At 32.8% G+C, this 21,550-nt stretch overlaps 1 protein-coding gene across 10 annotated transcripts; it reads right to left on the bottom strand.

Moving 5' to 3' along the window:
• Positions 1 to 1,184: 1,184 nt before the first annotated feature.
• LOC143242730 (uncharacterized) lies at positions 1,185 to 20,945 on the bottom strand. Of its 10 annotated transcripts, XR_013023182.1 has the most exons (4): positions 20,759 to 20,945; positions 16,265 to 16,427; positions 5,399 to 5,844; positions 1,185 to 4,170 (listed from the first exon to the last, which is right to left on the bottom strand). XR_013023182.1 is itself a non-coding variant. In XM_076486202.1 (3 exons), exons 1-2 carry the CDS (start codon positions 10,915 to 10,917, stop codon positions 5,720 to 5,722), a joined length of 213 nt encoding a protein of 70 aa, XP_076342317.1. In that variant the 5' UTR covers positions 10,918 to 11,008; the 3' UTR covers positions 1,185 to 4,170; positions 5,399 to 5,719. The 10 variants fall into 10 exon arrangements, 6 of the variants coding, with proteins under 6 accessions (XP_076342317.1, XP_076342312.1, XP_076342314.1 ...); XR_013023183.1 differs by lacking the exons at positions 16,265 to 16,427; positions 20,759 to 20,945 and adding an exon at positions 12,660 to 12,851; XR_013023184.1 differs by lacking the exons at positions 16,265 to 16,427; positions 20,759 to 20,945 and adding an exon at positions 12,186 to 12,450.
• Positions 20,946 to 21,550: the final 605 nt, after the last annotated feature.

Genomic DNA, 21,550 nt, shown 5'->3' with positions numbered 1-21,550 from the left:
AGTAGCCCAAAAGTTTGCTGTGAGTGGTGATGACAAGCTAGCTTCCCTCTTCTTTTACACTGCTAATTTAGGGACAGCTAGTGCAGATATCCCTCGAGTAGCTTTGCAAAAAAATTAAAAAGAAGCATCTTTTAAGTATCAATCATTTTCACCTACCCCATAAGAAATGGCTTGAAAAATATATGAATGATTATAACTTATTTGACTAAATCTTCAAATATAAATTTTAAGTAAAATACATTTCCTCATTACCAAACATTTCTTACATTTTCTAGGACCCAATGAATAACTAAACCTTAACATCCTATTAAAAATATTTCAATTTCATTTAAATTTGTACTCTCATCTTAAATTGCCTTTATATATTTCCATTTTAAGATTTTAGAATGATATTAAATAGGCTTCAACTGCTACTTATAAACAGATGTGCAAAAAATATTAGACATAAATATTCATACACGACAAACAATGCTCAAGATGAATACATATAAAAACTGTTATATAACAAACAACCTTTCTCTGGTCACATTTTATAGTTTTTTTTTCTCAATTAAAAATAACTTATAAACCTTTCCATTTACACCTAGTAATACAGCATGACCTTTTTAGTTTGATGTAATAAGTGGCAATGAAGATTTATTAATCTATTAGAGTACTTTGTTTTAAATAAGGCACTATTTTTTATTACTTTAAGATTACTTGTCAACCAGTATGTACAAATATACTTTGTTTTGTTTTTATCTGCCACAAAAGGATAAAATCAAACACTGCAAACGTTTGGAATTGTTCAATACTTTGTGAAATATACAGACAATGGACACACATTACTAACAATTAATACAAAGTTATTACCGTTGGTTCACTGAACAAAGCAATTGTTAACCTTCTGTTTACACGTAGATAACAGAAAAGTAAAATGTAGTTCATCTTGGTGCTACACCTGTTTCTGTTTGTACAACTATCATTCTAGCAGTTACTGTCAACAGATACTGACAACAGTTACTGTCAACAGTTACTGTCAACAGATTCATTTATACTCATTATTTTATCATTATGTTTAAAACTGGCAACTGTTAATAACTTCTGAATTCTTATATATTGGAAACATGTAGCATTTGAAGATCTGTTCCTTTGGGCAAAGTTTAACATTCACTTTTGAAATGATAGTAAAACAAGTATGAATAATGTTAATACCAAACTTTATTTCACAAGTAGGATGTTCTATATTTAATTTATCAGACTATCATTAACATTTCAAAATATGACATACTAAAAAAAATACAAATGTACATTTACAATATGTTATTGTCGAGAGGCTCTTAGCATGACTGAAGTGATTAATTGTTTTATGGTGTGAAGTATAAATAGCTCAGAGCTTTGGCTCTAAGTGAAACCAAGATTGCAAAAAAGTTAACCTTTTAAACGTTTATGAAATAATTTACATTGAAAAATTAATTTTAACAGCAACTGTCACTTGGGACAAGTATTTTGCAAGACAAACGTAAACAGTAACTGTCACTGGGTACGTGTATTTTTGCTAGATTACTTAAACAGCAACCATCACTATAAATGGGTAATTTTGCTTGTTACATTCTATTTTAAACCTACACATCACCACCATCAATTAATTTTGAACAATTATAATGATTAGAAGTGATAACTTCAACAGTTTTAACAAGACTCAATGTCAGACAAATGTAACATCCTTAATAAGCATGAACCAATGTGATGACAGTAAAACCAACTACAGTAGTTTCACAACTGCAAATTTACTTTCTTCCAAAGCTCTGAATTCATATTCGTAAAATGACAAATGTGGCACACAGAATATTATACAACATTTTAGTTTATACCTGACAACATGTTCATATTTGATTGTTTCTGCACTAAATGAACAGTGCATATTTCAGCTCTGACTTGTAAAAATTAATATTTCCAAGAGAAGATGTAACAAATACATCAAAAACAGTAGAGAGTTTGGATTAGTGCAACAATTGAAATATTCAGATACTTATATTTAAAGAAAAAAATACTATACACTGTAATAACTTTGAAATACCAAAAATTATTCTTAATTCAACATCACAGTAAAGAAAACATCTTGACAACAACAGAAAAGAAAAAAGCCACAAGGGACATAATTTTAACTTGGCTGGTGTAGCATTAATGGAAACCTTCATTTGTTAAATAAACAGTCTGAGTAACATATGTTACTGTGTTTTGGTAAGATATTTTATATAGTTCTAAAAACAAGTAAAAGAAAAGAAAAACATCTGTAAGTAATCCATAACATGAAAAATCTTCAAACCTGCTATCAAAGTATGCTCTACAGCTAAGGAAAATATGGACCTCATAATTCAATAGTAGTACCTCAGATCCAAGGAAATAATAGATATGATGAATTACAAAATTTTCCTCATATAAATAATTGTTATTATTCTGTATTGAGTTTGGTTAACTTACTGTCTTGCCTAGAAAAAATTATTTTAAACTACGATATATAAATAAAATAGAAGCTTTTCTAAGAGATTTTGAATACTTGTCCAAAAAATAATACTTAACTTTGTACACTTGTCTTTCTACTTGTGTTTCAACAACTATCATCCAGGTAGTTCTAAACTTAAATATTCCATTATATTTTTCCTTCTACTTATTACTACCAATCACTTAAACTGGTATCAAATTGTTTTGTTTCTTTTTCTTGGAAATTAAGTTTCAATGGTGCATGAAGGAAACTTCAGAAACAAACACACTGAGAAATCGGATCCTCCCCAAAAGTGATTACTTGTTGTGCTTCAATTCTTTAAAGCTGTAATTTGTTGCACATTTTGCTGGAATTATTTTAATGATTCCCTTAAAACTGTCACCATACTTTATGAAATTTCAATTTTCTTAATTTTACAGACAATAACATGATTCAGGTTAGTTTTCATAAAAGAGACGTACACATTGTCAGATGCTGTCACTGTTCGGTGGATAAAATCAGGATTTTTGGCTGAATACTGGCAGCATCCACTCAGGTTTAAGGAATTAATTCAGAAGGAGAATTTTTTCAAAAGAAAGTTTCCAAAAGCAATGAACCATCATAAAACACAAACTTTGAATTCAAGTCTACATTTTTTTTTACAAATAAACCATTATCAGTTACACATAAAACTACCCAATAGAAGTACAGATTTAGTCCTTTTTATTAAAGGAGAATACATTTAGTTAACCAAATACTTTTCACAGTACTGTATTTTGACTATTAAAAGCTGTACTTTGACGGATTCACTGAACATATTCATAAGTTCTTTTCTTCCAACAATACTGGAAATTTCCATTCTTATACAAAATAGACAGAATAATAATAATCCTCAGACCACATATACTGAAGAAATCTAACTAACTGTAAACATTATATAAACAAAAGAATGATTGAAATGTTTTGTAGATATCAGATATTTAGACCAGTTTATCAGTAGATTCTTTGTATGATGTGGTCATACTGAAACAGATATGTATTTTAATTGCTCCATTATAAATTCCTACTTAGTTTTGCATTGCCCTAGGATTATCTTGTTACTTTTTGTTATGAGTCAGCCTCTTGGACTTGATCTGAGACAGCACTTCATATCTCAATGAATTTCTCTTGTGCTACCTAAACAAAAAAACAAAACTATCGTGGCAGGGGTTTAGTTTAGAGAGAGAAAATCAGAAGAGTTCTCTCTCCAACTGGGGTGTTCAGGAACTTTGTAGTTCCTCTTCGTCCCCTTACATGAGAAATGTTTTAAAATATCCGTGGGGTTTTTACTTTATTTTTAACATTTCAAAAAATGGAGTGGTGTATTTGTGAGTGAGAGGAAGGACGAGAGAACTGGACGAAAGCAGCGAAAGTGAAGTGAGCCAATCCTTGGCTCGAGGACGGAGTACACTGGCAGCTGGCGAATTGATTTTGAAATGTACTGTGATTGATTAGATACCCTGTGACTGGGTAAACGGCCCTTTTCAGAATAAGGCTGGGATCTACAGGTCCGATGCCAGAGATTTTGCTGTGGGGGGAAGACCCCCCTGTTGTACTACCTCCTTCTCCCCAGGATATTTATGCTCATCAGGATGTCACTGTATGGAGAGTATCCGGTAATGAACAGTGATCTCTTCCTGTATAGCACTGGACTACAGATTTGAAACCTAAAAATGAGAGGAAAATATTACTTTTATGACTTTCAATGCAAGTTCATTTTGCTACAGTTTGAGCATTTGAAATAATATCTTACCATGCAGCTCTGCACCATAGGTAGTGCAAGAGGTAAGTAAAAATGTATCTCAGGATGGCTGGTACAGGTATTAACTCTTATTAATAAAGCAGAGAACAATGTTTCGATCTTCTTGGGTTAACCTGAAGATAACCAGCCATTCTGAGATACAAGAAGTAAGTTTGTCCAGGACACAAACTTGAAGGGGCATTAATTACCAGCTTGACTAACAAAGTGAACTTTTTGGATTTGGTTTGGAGAGAACTGGATTTATATGTCTCACAGAGCACTAACAGACATCTGTATGATTTACAAGAAACAAATCTGTTTTTATAATGTGATCTGAGATGTATAAGGAGACTATGATAATATGCAGAACCAAAACCTGGCCTTTTGTACCAGTAGAAATCAAGCTTCCAAGACACAACTGGAAGCAGTTATGGAGGATGTCACCATTGACCTTTGATCAGGTGTTCTGTGTGTTTCCCATTTACTATAACAAGAGTATACAACCAATGCAACATGTGACATGCTGAATCACACTGGCTTGCAAATTTTCCTTTATGATTCATTACATTACCACAAATGTTAGTTATGATAAGTTCCACCAACACAATAGGTTGTTGCTTTAGCTTCCACCTTATTAATATCTATTTGTTTTCTCTTTCTAGTATCATGACTTGTGTCACAACCAAGAACTGGTTATAACATAAATCATACAGGAATAACTTTAGCAACCAAATGTTTATTTATAAAGATACAAATGCATGTGATGTTCTAAATGTGTTTTTTAACACATTCATAAAACAGTACCAATTACATAAATTTAAATGTTGGATGTCTATAAAAATTGGTTTAGATTCATTTTATCACTTTATGTATGAGAAGAGGGTATAGAAAAAGGCAGATAAGCATTGTTCATTTTACTAGCCTTAATATGAGCACTAAAAACAGATATCAAAGTTTGTCTTAGAAAAATGAAATAAATAAGCTATTATACTAAACATATTTTTTACATTGTTTATACATTTCTTCAGTTATTTCTAGTCAAAAGTAAATATAAAAACAAAACCTATCTACATAATATATTAATTTATCACATAAATAAAACAACATGAATAAAATATTAAAATGTGAAAATTCAATTTATTTGGATCTATTACCTTTAAAGCATTTCTCTCTACTTGCAGATCAAATACTTGAATTAATTGGTGCCATATTTCTTTCCGACCATTATACTGAGCAAAGACAAATATCTTTCATGACAGATTTAACTTCTTGCCACACAAGACTTGTCAAAAAAATTCTTAGCTGCATCTCAACACTTCATTTCATTTCCGTTCTGATCTGTCACAGTGCAGTTGAAATATAGCCATGAAGTCCAGAGAGAGATGTACAATGCTCTACAAAAAGAAAGGACCAAGAGTCATTTCGAGATGGAACGTCTAGGAAGGGGTTTTCTTTGCCATTTCTTAGAATACCAGTTAAAAAAACACTGAGAAGACAGAGTTTAGGTCCCAAAAGTATAATGGGTGTGTCAAGTAGGCATCTAACAGTGGCCACCAGAAGGAGCCTTGTTCTCGTCCAATGTTTCCAACAGGATGAATACCTGAAGAAAAAAGCATATGCACACTCAAGTCATGTTCTTTACAAAAGAACAGCTATTTCAGAACTTCCTCTAACATCACTTTTTTTTAAAACAAAATACACAAATAACATAACAATGAATGAAATGGACATCTCAGACTGACTATATTGTAAGATAAACATAACAAAAACACTTCAACAGTATTAAAGTAAAAGATGATCTATAAATCAAATTATTATTCAGCGAATGGTTAATTGGACTGCACTCTACCAAACTGCATCAAGCATTGAATATGCACTGTGTATCCTGTTACACTTTATAACATAAACATATTAAGAAAACAAATCAATTTTAAGACTTTTTTGTTTATTTTTAGAACCAAAACTCAGTAAATAAAAATAATGTAAATAATAAATTACCAATTATATTCAAGTTAAAGAATATACTGCACCTTTCATCAACTAAATTATGGTGAAAAGTAAATCTTTGTACATTTCAAACACAAACTGATAAAAAAGCATGAAACAATGTTTAGAAAGATTCAACAGTTAGGTATAATTATAACAGGAGGTAAAAAAAAATTAATTTTACAGTAAGTTTGCAAAGCAGAAGGTACTGATAAAAGTTTACAATAGTTGGGATCTTTTAAAAGCCTGTTTTGAAACCTTTTTAATGGGTATATTTACAGTAACTGTGCACTGTAGTAACTTTCCATGTCTGATGGTGATACTAAAATGTAGGAATTGTTGAGATTTTGTTTTCAAACTTATAAGAACATGGACAATCTTAGTGAGTGGATAATAACTTGAGTAATATAAAGTTGGGTGTGAAACTCTGGAAAGAACTAACGGCATCACTACACAAATTATCAAGTGCACCAACAAAATACATATCACCTTACAACATATTTCAAGAATCACAATCCACTCAACAAAGAATCTAAATAAATAAAATCCATGTTATTAATATGTATTCCTTTTTTTCAGGTACAGGGCACACGACAGGCAAAACTTTCGGCGCCTGTCGTGTGAAAGTGGGTTTTCTCGGGGCACTCCCATTTCCCCCCACATCAAAATCTTTAGGCATTGGATTTCTAGATCCCAGCCCAGGCAACTCTTTTGCCAGACCCTGAATCATGCCGTTTGATTTGATCTGGATTTGAATGAATTATATTCATATTCACATCTCCCCAACTTCTTCCTTTCGGGACAAGTCCCGGCCTTTCATTCCACTGCTGCCTTTGCCTCCACCCAAAAAATCATGAATAATAACGATAATTAATTTATTAAAATAATAATAAAAAAAAATTAAAAAATCACCACTTAATCTTAATAACAATCCACGAAAGGGGACGAAGAGGAACTACAAAGTTCCTGAACACCCCAGTTGGAGAGAGAACTCTTCTGATTTCTCTCTCTCTAAACTGAACCCCTGCCACGGTAGTTAAGTTTAGTTTAGTTCTGGAAAGAACTTGTATTTCGGATGAGAGGAACATAAAGGCATTGTATAGAAATAAAATAAATTAGATGTGATAAGTAAGTAAACAGACTTCTCAAATTTATCTGTAGAAATTCTGAAAAAGGTATGCTGTATGTGCACTCTTTCATCAAACATTAAGAACCTGCTAAAGTCCTGATTAGATCAACCACACATTGGAGCATATTTAAGGAGTGAAATACAGTCTGAAGTACAAACTTAAGAGTTAAATAACAGGGTAATAAATAAAAATATATTTTCTGACTCTAACAACTCCTAACAACTATTTTAGTTAGACCTGTACATTTAAAATTCTATTTTATTTTACATTAAATAAAAAAAAACATTTTGTCTGTCTCCATAGACTAATAATGTACAGCTAAACACAAAACATTTCTTGGCAGTACCTAAGAGAATGCAAGTTAATTAGGTCTAGGGTAGGATGGATCATTAAGTTGTAATTACTTTCAGAACAAAATGCTTATAAAATGGCATAACATTGCTTTATCACCAATTACATGTATGTGTTATCAGATCACCTCTGAAACTATAATATACAACTTCTTTTTAGCATTTCAAATGATCATATAATAAACTTTTATATATATGTAGACTTGTATATGATTTATTTCATCTATGACCACATGTGTGCTTGTTTGTGATAAACTGTAACATGCACGTGAGTTATACTCATTAACAAAAATATCAATCAATAGACAAAGTCAATTACGTCAATCAACAGAATTTGCAATCTGAAGCAAAATTATATATTTTGTATATAATACAATCACATTCAATTCTAATACATTACACATGTATATATATTATTACTATTTACAAATAAGTCTAAGTTTCAGATACTTTTCTTAAAACACAGAACAATTACAATGATTTATGATAATATTATGTTATAATTTTACTGTAATTACTTGTACTATCTATTTTTTTAATTTTTCCTGTACACCAGACTATGTAATCAGGGTTAGCTGAAAATAAGTAACAAGTGTTTTGAATTGATTAATCTAAAATGTATTGCTGAATGAATTTAATAAAGTTATTTATTGATATATTTTTATGATGTATTCAGTGTATTTTACACTGTGTTTGATTAACAGGCACATAAAACTGTCTTACTTTCATATCTATATAGTAACAAAGGAATAAAACCTAATCATTTAAAAAAACCCTGATTACAGTTTTCACAAAAATTTTACTCATTATTCATATCACATCACAATTAATAGTTAGTATAAATATCCACTAACAATACTGTTCACAAAAAGTTATCATTTGACAGCCCTACAGATACAACTATGGTATAGAGATATTGGGATGTTTGAATACTTGTTTAAATAATTGTTAATGTTACATAATAAATTACTTTTCATTTTCTAATGTAAATAAGACTATACACACATGTTGGTTCATTGCATAACTATAAAGCTTACCTAAAAATAAAAATTAGAATGAATAATTTCAAATATGAAAGAAACTAAAGAATGATACAACTGTAATTATACAAACATAAAACTGTTTATAAGAACATATTTACAACTCAGAAATTAACACTATCAGAAGTCAACATATTCTGCAAAGTTGTGTGTAGAATTCATAATTAATTATTACACATCTCAACTGGCAAGAAGTTATGGCAATGTTAACCCAATGTGATATTGTTTTTCTTACCATCCTGGACAGCTTTATAGCGTTTAAGCAAGCAATAATGGATGTAATAAACTCTTTATAATACTAGATCTTTTGTGTACAAAATTTATACACTTTCTTGTAGAGTACCAAGAAAGGTATCATCAAACTCCTTGTACACTTCCCAGATGATATCACCTTGGGTAACATAGAGACCTACAGCACTGACTGCCTATTGAAAAACATACCAAACATTTTCTGTGCCATCTTTCACTTCCACGCCTTCAAGAGAGCACATTCTAACCAGTGATGTACAGCTGATGATGTAAAATAAAAAAAATAACGTATACAGTTACAAATACAATATCTTATTTTGAAGACTGCCTCATTAATATTTAAACTACTTAAAATGTATCCTCCGTTACGGTTAACATAATTATTATATCTGCGTCAAACTATTGAACGAAATAAAACATGACGTCATACACTTCTATGATGTCACATAGCTCATTGGTACCATGCTTATCTTATTAAACTACAACAAATCTAATCTAACCTAACAATTACCAATTGTTACGAATATAATTATACTTCATATAAACATACATTGAAATTGAAACAACTGATACTGCATCTAATTGCATCAAAAGTTTCAAATTTGGAACAGTTTCAGCTATGACGTCATGCTTCATTTTGTTTCATTTTCTTCGAGATTTAGCCGCTTATATAGATCTGGCTTTTAAAAGTCACTTGTCATCACTACCCAGGGTTGACCGATGGTTCATACGAAAATTACTAGGCTATCTATACGATCTTGAGAAGGTGCTAAATCTACAAGCAACTAGTGACACCACTGTTGATGTTAATTGAGATTGTATTAACACTTTCACCGCAAGAACTTCCCCTGAGCTAAATAAAATCGTCTGGCGTTAGGCAGAATAAAATACTAAAAGGCCCAATACGCTTGTTATATTAAAGATATATTTTAATTTTTGTACAGCGTAATCTGATGCAATTTTATAGTTTTAGGGAAAAATAACAACATTCTAAAATTTCCTCGCGGATCCCCAGATGACTGTGGTGGATCCCAAGGGCATGGGGGAGCATCACAATCTTATAATGTGTTTTATCACTGTTAGTTAGCTGTGTATCCCTTTCAACTTTAAATGTTTGTTTCTTAGTAGCATGTATTTGTGTACTTTGATCGAATCATAAAACATTTGTAATTCTCTCTATTTTTATATTGAATATAGCACATACATACAGTCTATATGTAAAAGGTTAAAGTTGTTTGTATAGAATAAATCTACAGACGACAAATAAACGTTGTCACATCAAAAAAACTTGTTGCTCTGAGATCTACACCAACAAATCGGCATTCCTGTAGTCGCGAGAAACAAACCTTTATTTATATTCTATGTACAACTTGTTAACTAGATTTAAAGTATAAATTTTCGTTTTTATAACTCAACTAAGAATATCTTCTGTCTTTTCCCGCTGTTATCCCTCTCTTATCTGTTTCATTTTTCTGTTATTTTCCTTTGCTTACGTCATTTCATTACTTTGTTTGTTTGTTTTGGAATTTCGCACAAAGTTACTCGAGGGCTATCTGTGCTCGCCGTCCCTAATTTAGCAGTGTAAGACTAGAGGGAAGGGAGCTAGTCATCACTACCCACCGTGTGTGATTACGATTACGAGTCGCACGCCTTAACACGCTTGCCCATGAGTATTGTTACACTTCCAACCAATGTGAAGAAAGACAACAATAAAATGGAACCACAATATTACTGAATATTTGTACATAGTAACTATAAAGACGAAACATTAAATTGAGCGGCCGAACTTAGATAAGAAAGAACAAAATGCGACAGCAAATAATTACTCACCTTGCGTTCCACGGGTATTTCGACTAGTCCAATTTGTAGGTATAAAGTTTTGTTTAAATATGTTAATTGTATATTCACATAAGGTCATTTTATAAAAATGAATTAAGTTCTTGAAATGAGAAAAAAAAGTCAGACAACTAGTAAGAAATATTCACTTTACTTTGCAACCTGTGAGAGGCGAGGCAGTTACTGTAAACTAACTACTGTTTTAAAAAGCGTCGTACTAAAAAAAATAGGACAAGGCACTATTTTCTAAGAGAAAAATATTCTTTTTCACGGTAATCAGTGGAGAGGAAAACTGTTCTGATTGTGATAACACAAATACTATTTTTGATCTATTAAAGATGGTACCGTTTATTTAAAAATCAACAGATTTTTTAACTGCATTCCTTAAAAGTATATTTATAAATTACATCAATAAAGATATAATCAAACGTTCAGATTTAGTACCAGTGAAAGTCGAGTTCTTGCAACAAGGACAGTACTTCAAAATTCTGTTCTTTGATAAACAAATGTTTGTCGTACGTATCGTAGTTATTTTTATAATTGTCTGAATTTAGAATACCAAAGTGGGAATTTTTTTATAGATTTTTGTTTGTGCCAATAAATAGGTCGTGACACAATGTATTTATTATTTCGGACACATAGATAAAAATATGCATTCCATGTACTTAAAATAAATAGTAAGATCAGAAAATATCACCAAATTAATTCTTGATATTGAATTTACCAAAAATATACATCTTCAACATTAAACTGCTGGCCAAAATCTTAAAGCCAATGAATATAAAAACAAAATATGCATTTTGTGTTGCAAGAGTCAACCACTGATTTGAGTAGAGCTTCGAAATATGCAAAAAAAAGGAAAATAAAATTAAAAAACTTTTTTAGCATTTAATAGAGAAAATGCTAAATTAGCCTAAATACCAGCTGGTCAAAAGTTTAAGACCATACCAAAAACAATTCCTAAACAGGGTAGAAAATGCCGAACAAGAGGTAACAGAAGTGAGTTGCACAGCCGTCATTACCGTCAAACATTTGCTTTTAATACCTCGTGGTTGAATTAATTAAACACAGAAGTAGTCACCAAGAGTTATTTTAGTGATTTAAAACATGACTATTTAACTCTATAGACAAAGGAAAACTGCTTTGTGCAGTACCGTGTATGCAAGCGTCATAAACCACGAGGAGGTCTTCTTCCCAATTTTAGCTAACCTATATCAAAACAAAGGCCGAACTTTCACCCTGAACTACCCTCGAGGCAAAGTGTAATTTTGATTTTGAGTACTTAACTGTGCGAATTGTCATCAGGAATTCATTATTTCTGCTTTCTACACAAGGGTTGACATTTCATACCTAAAATTAGCTTGATCGATGTTGACAGATGTCCTAGACACACGCTTTCAAAACTATAGCTTTAATGTATTTCTGCTCTTTTACCATTGTAATTTCTTTTGTTACTTAAGAGTACTACATGTAAATTAAAAGTTGCTTTGCAGGTATCAGTTTTTATCACAGAAATGAAAACAACAGGTACAACACAAGGCTCATCTTCCTTTCTTGCATTTAACCGTCAGCTCAAATACTTATAACGTTTACTGAGAGTTTACAAAATGCTAGACACATAAACAAGACCTATCGATACTGCCCTCTCAATGTCTTCGTGGTAAGAAGTTTTACATCAATGCTTTTTGAACCTTATTTTAATACCTAGTGGATGAATTAATTAACTACAGAAGTAGTCACAAAATATTATTTAATGATTGAGAAAATAAAACATGAGTATTTAACTCTATAAACAAGGGAAAGCTGTGATGTCGAGAAACCCACCTTCGAAAAGTCGATGTCGAAAAGTCACCTTCACACGTTTTCGAACACTGCAAGTCAAATAAACACAACATAACCATAGAAAACACTCAAATACTAAATAAAGAAACAAACGCAAAATTAAAGAAGCCTTACTTATACAACAACTTAAACCCAAAATAAACCAATATAAAGGAACGCCTTTATACCTATATTAATATAATAAAATAAATAAAATTATATATTCAAACATCTAATACCGCCCTCTACATTTCGACACACAGTTACACAACCCCTTTCAAACATGTGGTCAGCTTCCGGTCAGTTACCTCTTTTTTTGTGAACCTGACGATGACCGAAGAAGGTCGAAACGTTGTTCGCTCTTCTATGTAAAGTATTTTCTCAACCCAAACGAGCCGTTTTTGCATATAAAGGGAAAGCTGCTTTGTGCAGTACCATGTATGGAAGCGTCATAAATTACGAGAAGGTTTTCTTCCCAATTTTAGTTAACCTGTATTTAAAGAAAGGCCGAACTTACACACTGAAATGCCCTAAAGGGAAAATGTAATTTTGACTTGCGGCACTTAACTATGTGACTAGGCATCGGAATGCATTGAATATATGCTTTTTGGACAAAGATGGACATTTCACAGTTTAAAGGATCTCGATCGATGTTGACAGATGTCCTAGACACACGCTTCCAAACTATAGCTTCAATATATTTTTGCTATTTTATCACTGTTAGATTCTTTTGTTACTCAAGAGTGTTACATGCAAAGTAAAAGTTGCTTTGCAGGTATCAGTTTTTATCACAGAAATGAAAACAACAGGTACAACACAATGATCATCTTCCTTTTTTCAATTTAACTGTCAGCTCTTACATTTATAACGTATATTGCCAGTTTACAAAATTCCAGAGACATACACAACAACTATTGATACAGTCTTCTTGATGTCTTCATGGTAAGTTGTTTTACGTTAACCCTTTATGAACCTTCTTTTAATACCTAGTGGTTGAATAATTAAATACTGAAGTAGTGACGAAAAGTTATTTAATGATTGAGAAAATAAAACATGAGTATTTAACTCTATAAAAAAGGGAAAGCTGCTTTGTACAGTACCATGTATGGAAGCTTCATAAATTAGGAGAAGGTCTTCTTTTCAGTTTTAGCTAACCTATATTAAAGGAAAAGGCCGAACTTACACCCTGAACTGCCCTCGAGGCAAAATGTAATTTTGATTTGGGGCACTTAACTGTGCGATTACGCATTGGGAATGCATTGTTTATGCTTTCTAGACAAGAGTGGAGATTTCATAGTTTAAAGGAGCTTGATCGATGTTTTCAAATGTCGTAGACACACGCTACCAAAACTATAGGTTTAATATATTTCTGCTCTTTCATCAAATTTAGTTTTTGTGTTACTCAAGAGTGTTACACGCAAAGTAAAAGTTGCTTTGCAGGTATAAGTTTTTATCACAGAAATGAAGACAACAGGTACTACACAATGATCATCTTCCTTTGTTCAATTTAACTGTCAGCACTAATACTTATAACGTATAATGAGAGTTTACAAAATGCCAAAGACATACATTCCTCTTTATGTTTTCATGGTAAGTTGTTTTACGTCAGTCTTTTTATGAACCTTGTTTAAATTTCTGGTGGTTCAATTAATTAAATACAGAAATAGTTACGAAAAGTTATTTTATGATTGAGAAAATAAAATATGAGTTTTTAACTCAATGAACACGGGAAAACTGCTTTGTGCAAAACCATGTGTGGAAGCGCCCTAAATCACGAGAAGATCTTCTCTCCAATTTTAGCTAACCTATATCAAATAGAAAGGCCGAACTTTGATCCTAAAATGCCCTCGAGGCAAAATGTAATTTTCACTTGGGGTACTTAACTGTGCTTTTAGGCATCGGGAATGTATTGTTTATGCTTTCTAGACAAGAGTGGAGATTTCATAGTTGAAAGGAGCTTGATCGATGTTCTCAGATGTCCTAGACACACGCTTCCAAAACTATAACTTTAATATATTTCTGCTCTTTTACCATTGTTAGTTTCTTTTGTTATTCAAGAGTGTTACATGCAATATAAAAATTGATTTGCAGATGAATGTTTTTATCACAGAAATGAAGAGTACAGGTACTGCTCATCTTTCTTTGTTCAATTTAACTGTCAGCATTAATACTTATAACGTATACTGAGAATTTTCAAGATGCTAGAGACATACACAATATCTATTGATACAGTCTTGGTGAAGTTGTGCTTTCCGTGGTTTCTAATACAAAATTTTTTAGGCTCCTCTTTGACCGTAAGCTGACCTTTATACTGCACATCAATTAGCTATTAGTAAAATGTTCAAGAGCACTGAACATTCTCTGCATCCTCCTTCCATCATTTGGGGAGCAGATAGATGTTCTATGCTTAAGATACATCGTGCTCTTATTCGATCGAACCTAGACTTTGGGTCTCTGCTTTGTGACTCTGACAGGACCTTGGTATTAGAGATGCTGTGCCTCGTTTATTTTCAGGAACTTTAGTTCTTCTCCAGTCCAGAGCTTATACATAGTTTCCTCCACACCTCCGCCGTACATATAGTAACATGTTCGTATTTTGGTTGAGACAGTTAATTTCTTAATTGGGATTACCGGTATATTCATTCACTAAAAAGAAGGTGTTAGGATTTATCACTGTTTTTATTAGAAATTTTACGTGTTCTTTTTATTTTTAAAGGAAAATAGGCTTACGTCCGACAGAACCAACACACCCCATTACCAGAATCTGTCATATACACGAGTTTTTATCTTTAGTGGATGATGAATATGTTGTTATGTGTAGTGTTGTGAGCCAATTAAAAAACGTCAGTAAAGAGGTAAATAAGACAGTAAATGACACCTGTGATATTTTTTCCTTTAATATTAATTATAAGGTAAATATAGCAGTAAGCAGTATGTTTCCACATTCAACTATACAACATTACCTAATCCAGTTACCATCAGTTATAGCTGCTATTGTAGGAGGCCCAGAATGGCCAGGTGGGTTAAGGCGTGCGACTCGTTATCTGACGGTCGCGGGTTCGCATCCCCATCGCACCAAACATGCTCCCCCCTTTCAGCCGTGGGTGCGTTATAAGTGACGGTCAAACCCACTATGCGTTTGTACTAGAGTAGCCTAAGAGTCGGCGGTGGGTGGTGATGACTAGCTGCCTTCCTTCTTGTCTCACGCTGCTAAATTCGGGACAGCTAGCACAAATGACCCTCGAGGAGCTTTGTGCAAAATTCAAAACAAACAAACAAACAATACAATCTAAAAACGTGTTGATTTAACAAGTGCAAAGTCTTGGCTAAAATCATGAGAATAATGTTTGAGATCACAGGACTTCAGTCTTTCCTAAATCTTTCCAAGAAAAACTATTTCTTTTGTTCTATCTTTCTGGGATAATTCTCTGGGTTACCATACAAGTGTTACATCAATACCTAATTATCATTTAATTACAAAACAAACGAAATTTAACAAAATAAACGCAACTCAAATGTAGATTTCCATAATTTCATGGATCGCTAAATATTAACACTGATATATTTCTGTAAACATTACAAGATATCACCTCAGCAATTTACAGTACCTTAGATATCATGTAGGGACAAGCATGGCCTGATGGTTAGGGCACTCGACAACTCCCAACCTTTAGGTCGCGGGTTCGAATTGTATTGTTGAACATGCTCGTCGTTTTACTGGCCAAGAGTTGCCAGTTTCTGATGTTGACTTCAACTTCTACTCTGTCATTCCTAAATTAGAGATAGATAGCGCTGTAAGCCCTCAAGCAGCTTTGCACGAAATTCAGTAAACAAAAGAAGAAATAAGTATGTAGAGCACATTTTAAAATAAATCTTAATTTTCTAACGTTATGTAGTAGATTACGATGCTAACGAAGTCGTAAATTATCCTCTACTTTTAAATGTCGCTCGTTCATGTGACGTGGACTAATCAGTCGCACAGTGAATTGGAAATCATAAAACTGAAAGCTTCATATTTAATAATGAACTAAATGGAAGTGGAACAAAATGGTGAAAGGTAAGACGAAAAATAATAATATCCTGTTAATAAAAGTTTTCTATCAACACTACCGTTGACATTTTAAGTTTGACACAGTTTACATATTCTCTAAATCTTTGAAACTACTTTTAAGTTAACAAGAAATTTAAAGATAATTTGTATGAGTGTTTATCTTCATGTTTTGTCCTTTCAGATCATATGATAATTGCTCAGAGAAGTTTTGCAGTGAGATGAAATAGATTATGCCCTATACCTTCTGCAATCAGAACGCACAGTTATAAAACAGCCAGATTCCTTGTACCTGTTCTTAAACCATTAATATTTAATGAATATACTGTCCTATACTCATTTCAACTTGTTAGAGTTAAAAGATCTACATCTATGTTATGACTGTTTAGTGTTTAGTTTTCATACAAATTATTTATTCACAAACGTTCCACTGGATTAGCTTATTGACATTTGTTTGCAAAAACTCTTTCAAGAGGAGTCCTTTGTTCATGGCTAATCCAGATCTGGTTTTCAAAAGACAGTTGGCATCACTACCTGTGTTTCTAGTGACAACCATCAGTGAAACTGTGTTTCTAGTGACAACCATCAATTAGACTGTGTTTCTAGTGACAACCATCAATTAGACTGTGTTCCTAGTGACAACCATCAGTGAGACTGTGTTTCCAATGACAACCATCAATTAGACTGTGTTTATAGTGACAACCATCAGGGAAACTCCATCTTTAAGAGTGGAGATGCGCCTCACTGCAGAAACTCCTTGAGTGGAGAGACCAGCGGGAATCTCTGACTCGGGAACGTTCTTCAAATCCCTCTCAACAATAACTCCTCGTAAAGAATTCAAAGTAGCATGAGGTGTAAACTCAATAGGTATATCCCCAATTGCCTTTGAATTCAAGAGGAGTTCACTGTGTTGTGGTGTGGATGTTTCAACCAATATGTCTCCAGATCGAAGCTTCTTTACTGACTTTGAAGAGCCAGCAAGTCCCTCTAGTCCCTTCTGAATAAAAAAGGGGGGACATTTGCCCTAAAGGTTTTTCCAAAAGAGAATGTAATATAAGAAAATGAGGTACGTGTGTTACAGATGTTGAAGATTGCTGTTCTGAGTATTCAAGACGTGGTCGCTTACCCATCGACTGTTTTTTTTCACAATTTTATTTAAATTTTTTGGAGGATCCATGGGAAAAAGGAAAAATTTCGGTACCCACTGACCCCACCCACCATGGAGCTCTACAAGGGGACGCACTACAAGGACAATGCAACAACGCCAAGGTTTCGTGAGCACTATACCCAAACACCAGCATCAGGCACAATGTCTACAACACCCGTTGAGAACTTCCAACACTGGTACTCGGTTGACTCTAGCCCAAGTGGACCAGCCGATTGAACCAAGGGGGGCCACCCAAAGGCCGCCTGTCTACGGGAATTCGAGGCCAAAGTGGTGTGTTAGGGTTGGACCCCTCAACCACCAGGATCCTTTCCTCCCCTTCACGGGTCGCCACGCACGGCAAACACGTGGGTGGATGTTTAGATCCCAGAGAAGGTAACCAGACAGAACAGAATCTTCCCTGGGAGGTCCCCTCACCACGTACAGGAATCCACACCGAGGGGGGAAAATAAGTAATAAGTGTGTTGAATTAACAAGTCTAAAATGTATTGTCCAATTAACTTAAAGTTATTCTTAATATCTGTTTATGATAATAAGCATATTGATAATAATAATATTGATAATAAACATATTTAATTGTAACCATGGAATAAAACCTACTCATTTGAAAATTCATGATTACGTTGTTCACAAAACTAAAGTGTTAGTTAACCTTAAAATGGTAAATTGACTGGCAATACAAAGGACCCAACACAAAGCCCTGAAGAACACAATTTACAACTATAATCTGGTCAGATATAATTCCATTTCTCACTACTCTCCAACCAATTTTCTAACCAGTTTAATAACATTTCCCCCATACCCATACAGTTAATTTTTATAGCAAGTCTTTTGTTAGGCACATTTTATTAAATGCTTTCTGAAAATCAAGGCAAACTATATCCACAGTATTTCCTTCAGAAACTCTTGCAGTAACATTCTCAAAGAATGTCAGAATGTTTGTTAAACAAGATATACTTTCAGTGACACCACACTGGCTCTGACATTATGTCAAACTACTTTAAGTGATCCTGCAATGCACCTTTAATCACAATCTCCAAAATCCTTCCAACCACTGATGTAAGACTAACTGGACTATAATTGCTTGGACAATGTGCATCACCTTCTTTAAATATTAAAACTAACATAAGTCAACTTCCAGTCTTCTTTCACTACTTAATAATCTATAAAAAACTATTAGCTAGTTATTCAAAAATAAATTCTTTATGTTCCTTTAAAACTCCAGAATAAATGTTGTCTGGCCCAGGAATTTAACAGTTTTGAGGTTTCCCAACTTTTATCACAATTTCAGAAAGAAAAATTAAAACTGTTATTTCAATACTTTTCTTATACATTACGTACTCTAGTTGAGGCATAACACTTTAATTTTCCTTTATAAAAATTGAAAAGAACGCATAATTTAACAAGTTTATGATCTTGTAATCTTCCAAGATCAGCTTCCCACTATCATTTTTAAGATGCTCAATCCCCATTCTAACATTTTGTTTACCAATCACATAACTAAAAATTCCTCACTGTTTGATTTCAATCTCTCAGCCAATGCTCTTTCATATACAGTTTTTTGCCCTTCTGTTTTCCTTTTTAACCTGTTCTCTTGATATCCTACAGTCTTCCAAGTTCTTATTATTTACAGTAAGTTTGAATTTCTTGAATTTTTATGTTTATCCATAATATGGTTTCTTAAGCCTATACTAAACCATACTTTTCTGCCCTATTTTTTCTGTAGGGAATATGTATGGTCTGCATGCAAATGAATGTTTCAAGATCCCAACTTTTAGTCCAATCTATGGATGCCAGATCATGTCTCATTCCATAAAAATTGGCTTTCCTGAAATTTAGAAGCAGAGTTAAATCGGTTTTAAATTCTACAAGCAGTAAAATTCTAAACCTAATAGTGCAATGGCTGCTTGCACTTAAATGCTCACCAGTCACAACTTCTGTTTATCATATAAACATAAGATGATAATATTAAATCTAGCTTCCTCATTTGTAGGTTCTGACACCAGCTGGTATATAAAAGTATTTATAAGTTTTCAAAAACCTATCCCCCTCACTGTCAAATTGAAAATTCTCCAATCAATACCACTAAAATTAAAGTCTCCCATAATAACATCCTTTTCAGGTACCATTCTGATCTCATTATACAGTTTCTGATTAACTTCTACATTCTGATATCATGATCTATAACAAATCTCAATTACAAGACTTTTCCATCTATATCTACTAACACTAATCTAAATTGACTCAAACTTATCGCTGTTTTCTTTAATATGATCCAACTCAACAGGATGTATTTCACTACTCACATATAAAGCTACTCCCCCCTTATTTTTCATACTCTATCTCTAGTAAATAATCTGTAGTCTGATATTTTGAAAAAATCCCATAATCAAAGTTGTTAATATCCAACCACACTTCATCAATACCCATAATATCAAAATACTCAGTTTCCACAACTGCTTTGAACTGAGTTATTTCTAATATATCTAGCATTGCAATAGCAACAATTAGTTAAATATATTATGCCTGTTGTACATGTTTTCCTATCAATTATATTTCTAGTGTTACTAATATCATAGCCCACACCTCTGTTTAACCCTAGTTTAAATTTACCACTGGAGCTGAGTTAAGAGCCTTTGCTAACATGCTAATTCCTGCTTTTTTTATGTGTAAACCATACATTCCAAAAAGATTAACCTTCCTATTAAAACTACCCTACAAATTTAGCCAACCTATTTTTTCATCCCTACATATTGATCAAAGCCAGACATTCAATCATAGTGGCCTATTTAGCACCTTATCCCCAGAATTTATTCTTGACAATATCAAACTGACACCTTTTCTTAAATTATACTCATCAATAAGCTCTTTAGATCCATCTTTCCTTACCTCACTATCCTCAACATTAGCACTAAAACTGTGCTGCTACTAGAATCCTTAACTATCTGGCTATATCAGCGATATCCTTTACCTCCTGCTCCTGGATAGCATAAGTTGTTTTTTTTTTTTGCTCCTATTCACTACACACACTACTTTTTCTAACTAGAGAGTTGTCTACAACTATAACTTTCCAATCCTTGACAAAAAACACACCTTGTGGTCCCATCGGTTTCCCCTAGTACTTGTAAATCTACAAAAACTCCCAGTTATGTAAAAACTACACAATAATTTACCCTAAAACTGAATAAAAATAATAATTCAGTTTTAAAGTTTTGCTCATGGTAAATCTATAGAGGAGCATCATAAAAATTATTAATGTTAAACATTATTTGTTGCTTGATTAATTTATTGCATGTTATCTTTTACAGAATAACAGTGCATGTGTATTTTGTGTTTAACCACCTGTGAAACATTACATATTGAAATATCAAGAAAGTTTCCATCTCCTTATTTAACGAAAATTAATTTCTGTGATAGTTAAGAATTAATAACATTTATTCATATAAGACAAAAATTAACTACATAAGAAACTACTCAAGTTATTTATTTACTTGACTCAACACGTGACAACAATGTTTCTAAATACTAGCAGGGCTTTCTGTAGTGAAATGTTACTAATAGTGTACTTCATCACCCTTCTTTCTCTTCAGACCTTCTAACTTCATTCACACCTCTTGTACTTGACCTTCAAACTGTTTCTTTTTACATTCAGTTTCTTGTTGAGTTTCTGTGATATTTTTG

This window comes from Tachypleus tridentatus, unplaced genomic scaffold (assembly GCF_004210375.1).
Source record: "Tachypleus tridentatus isolate NWPU-2018 unplaced genomic scaffold, ASM421037v1 Hic_cluster_2, whole genome shotgun sequence".
NCBI classification, from domain to species: domain Eukaryota; kingdom Metazoa; phylum Arthropoda; class Merostomata; order Xiphosura; family Limulidae; genus Tachypleus; species Tachypleus tridentatus.
Note: the sequence above shows the minus strand (reverse complement) of the source record. Positions and strands in the feature narration are given on the sequence as shown.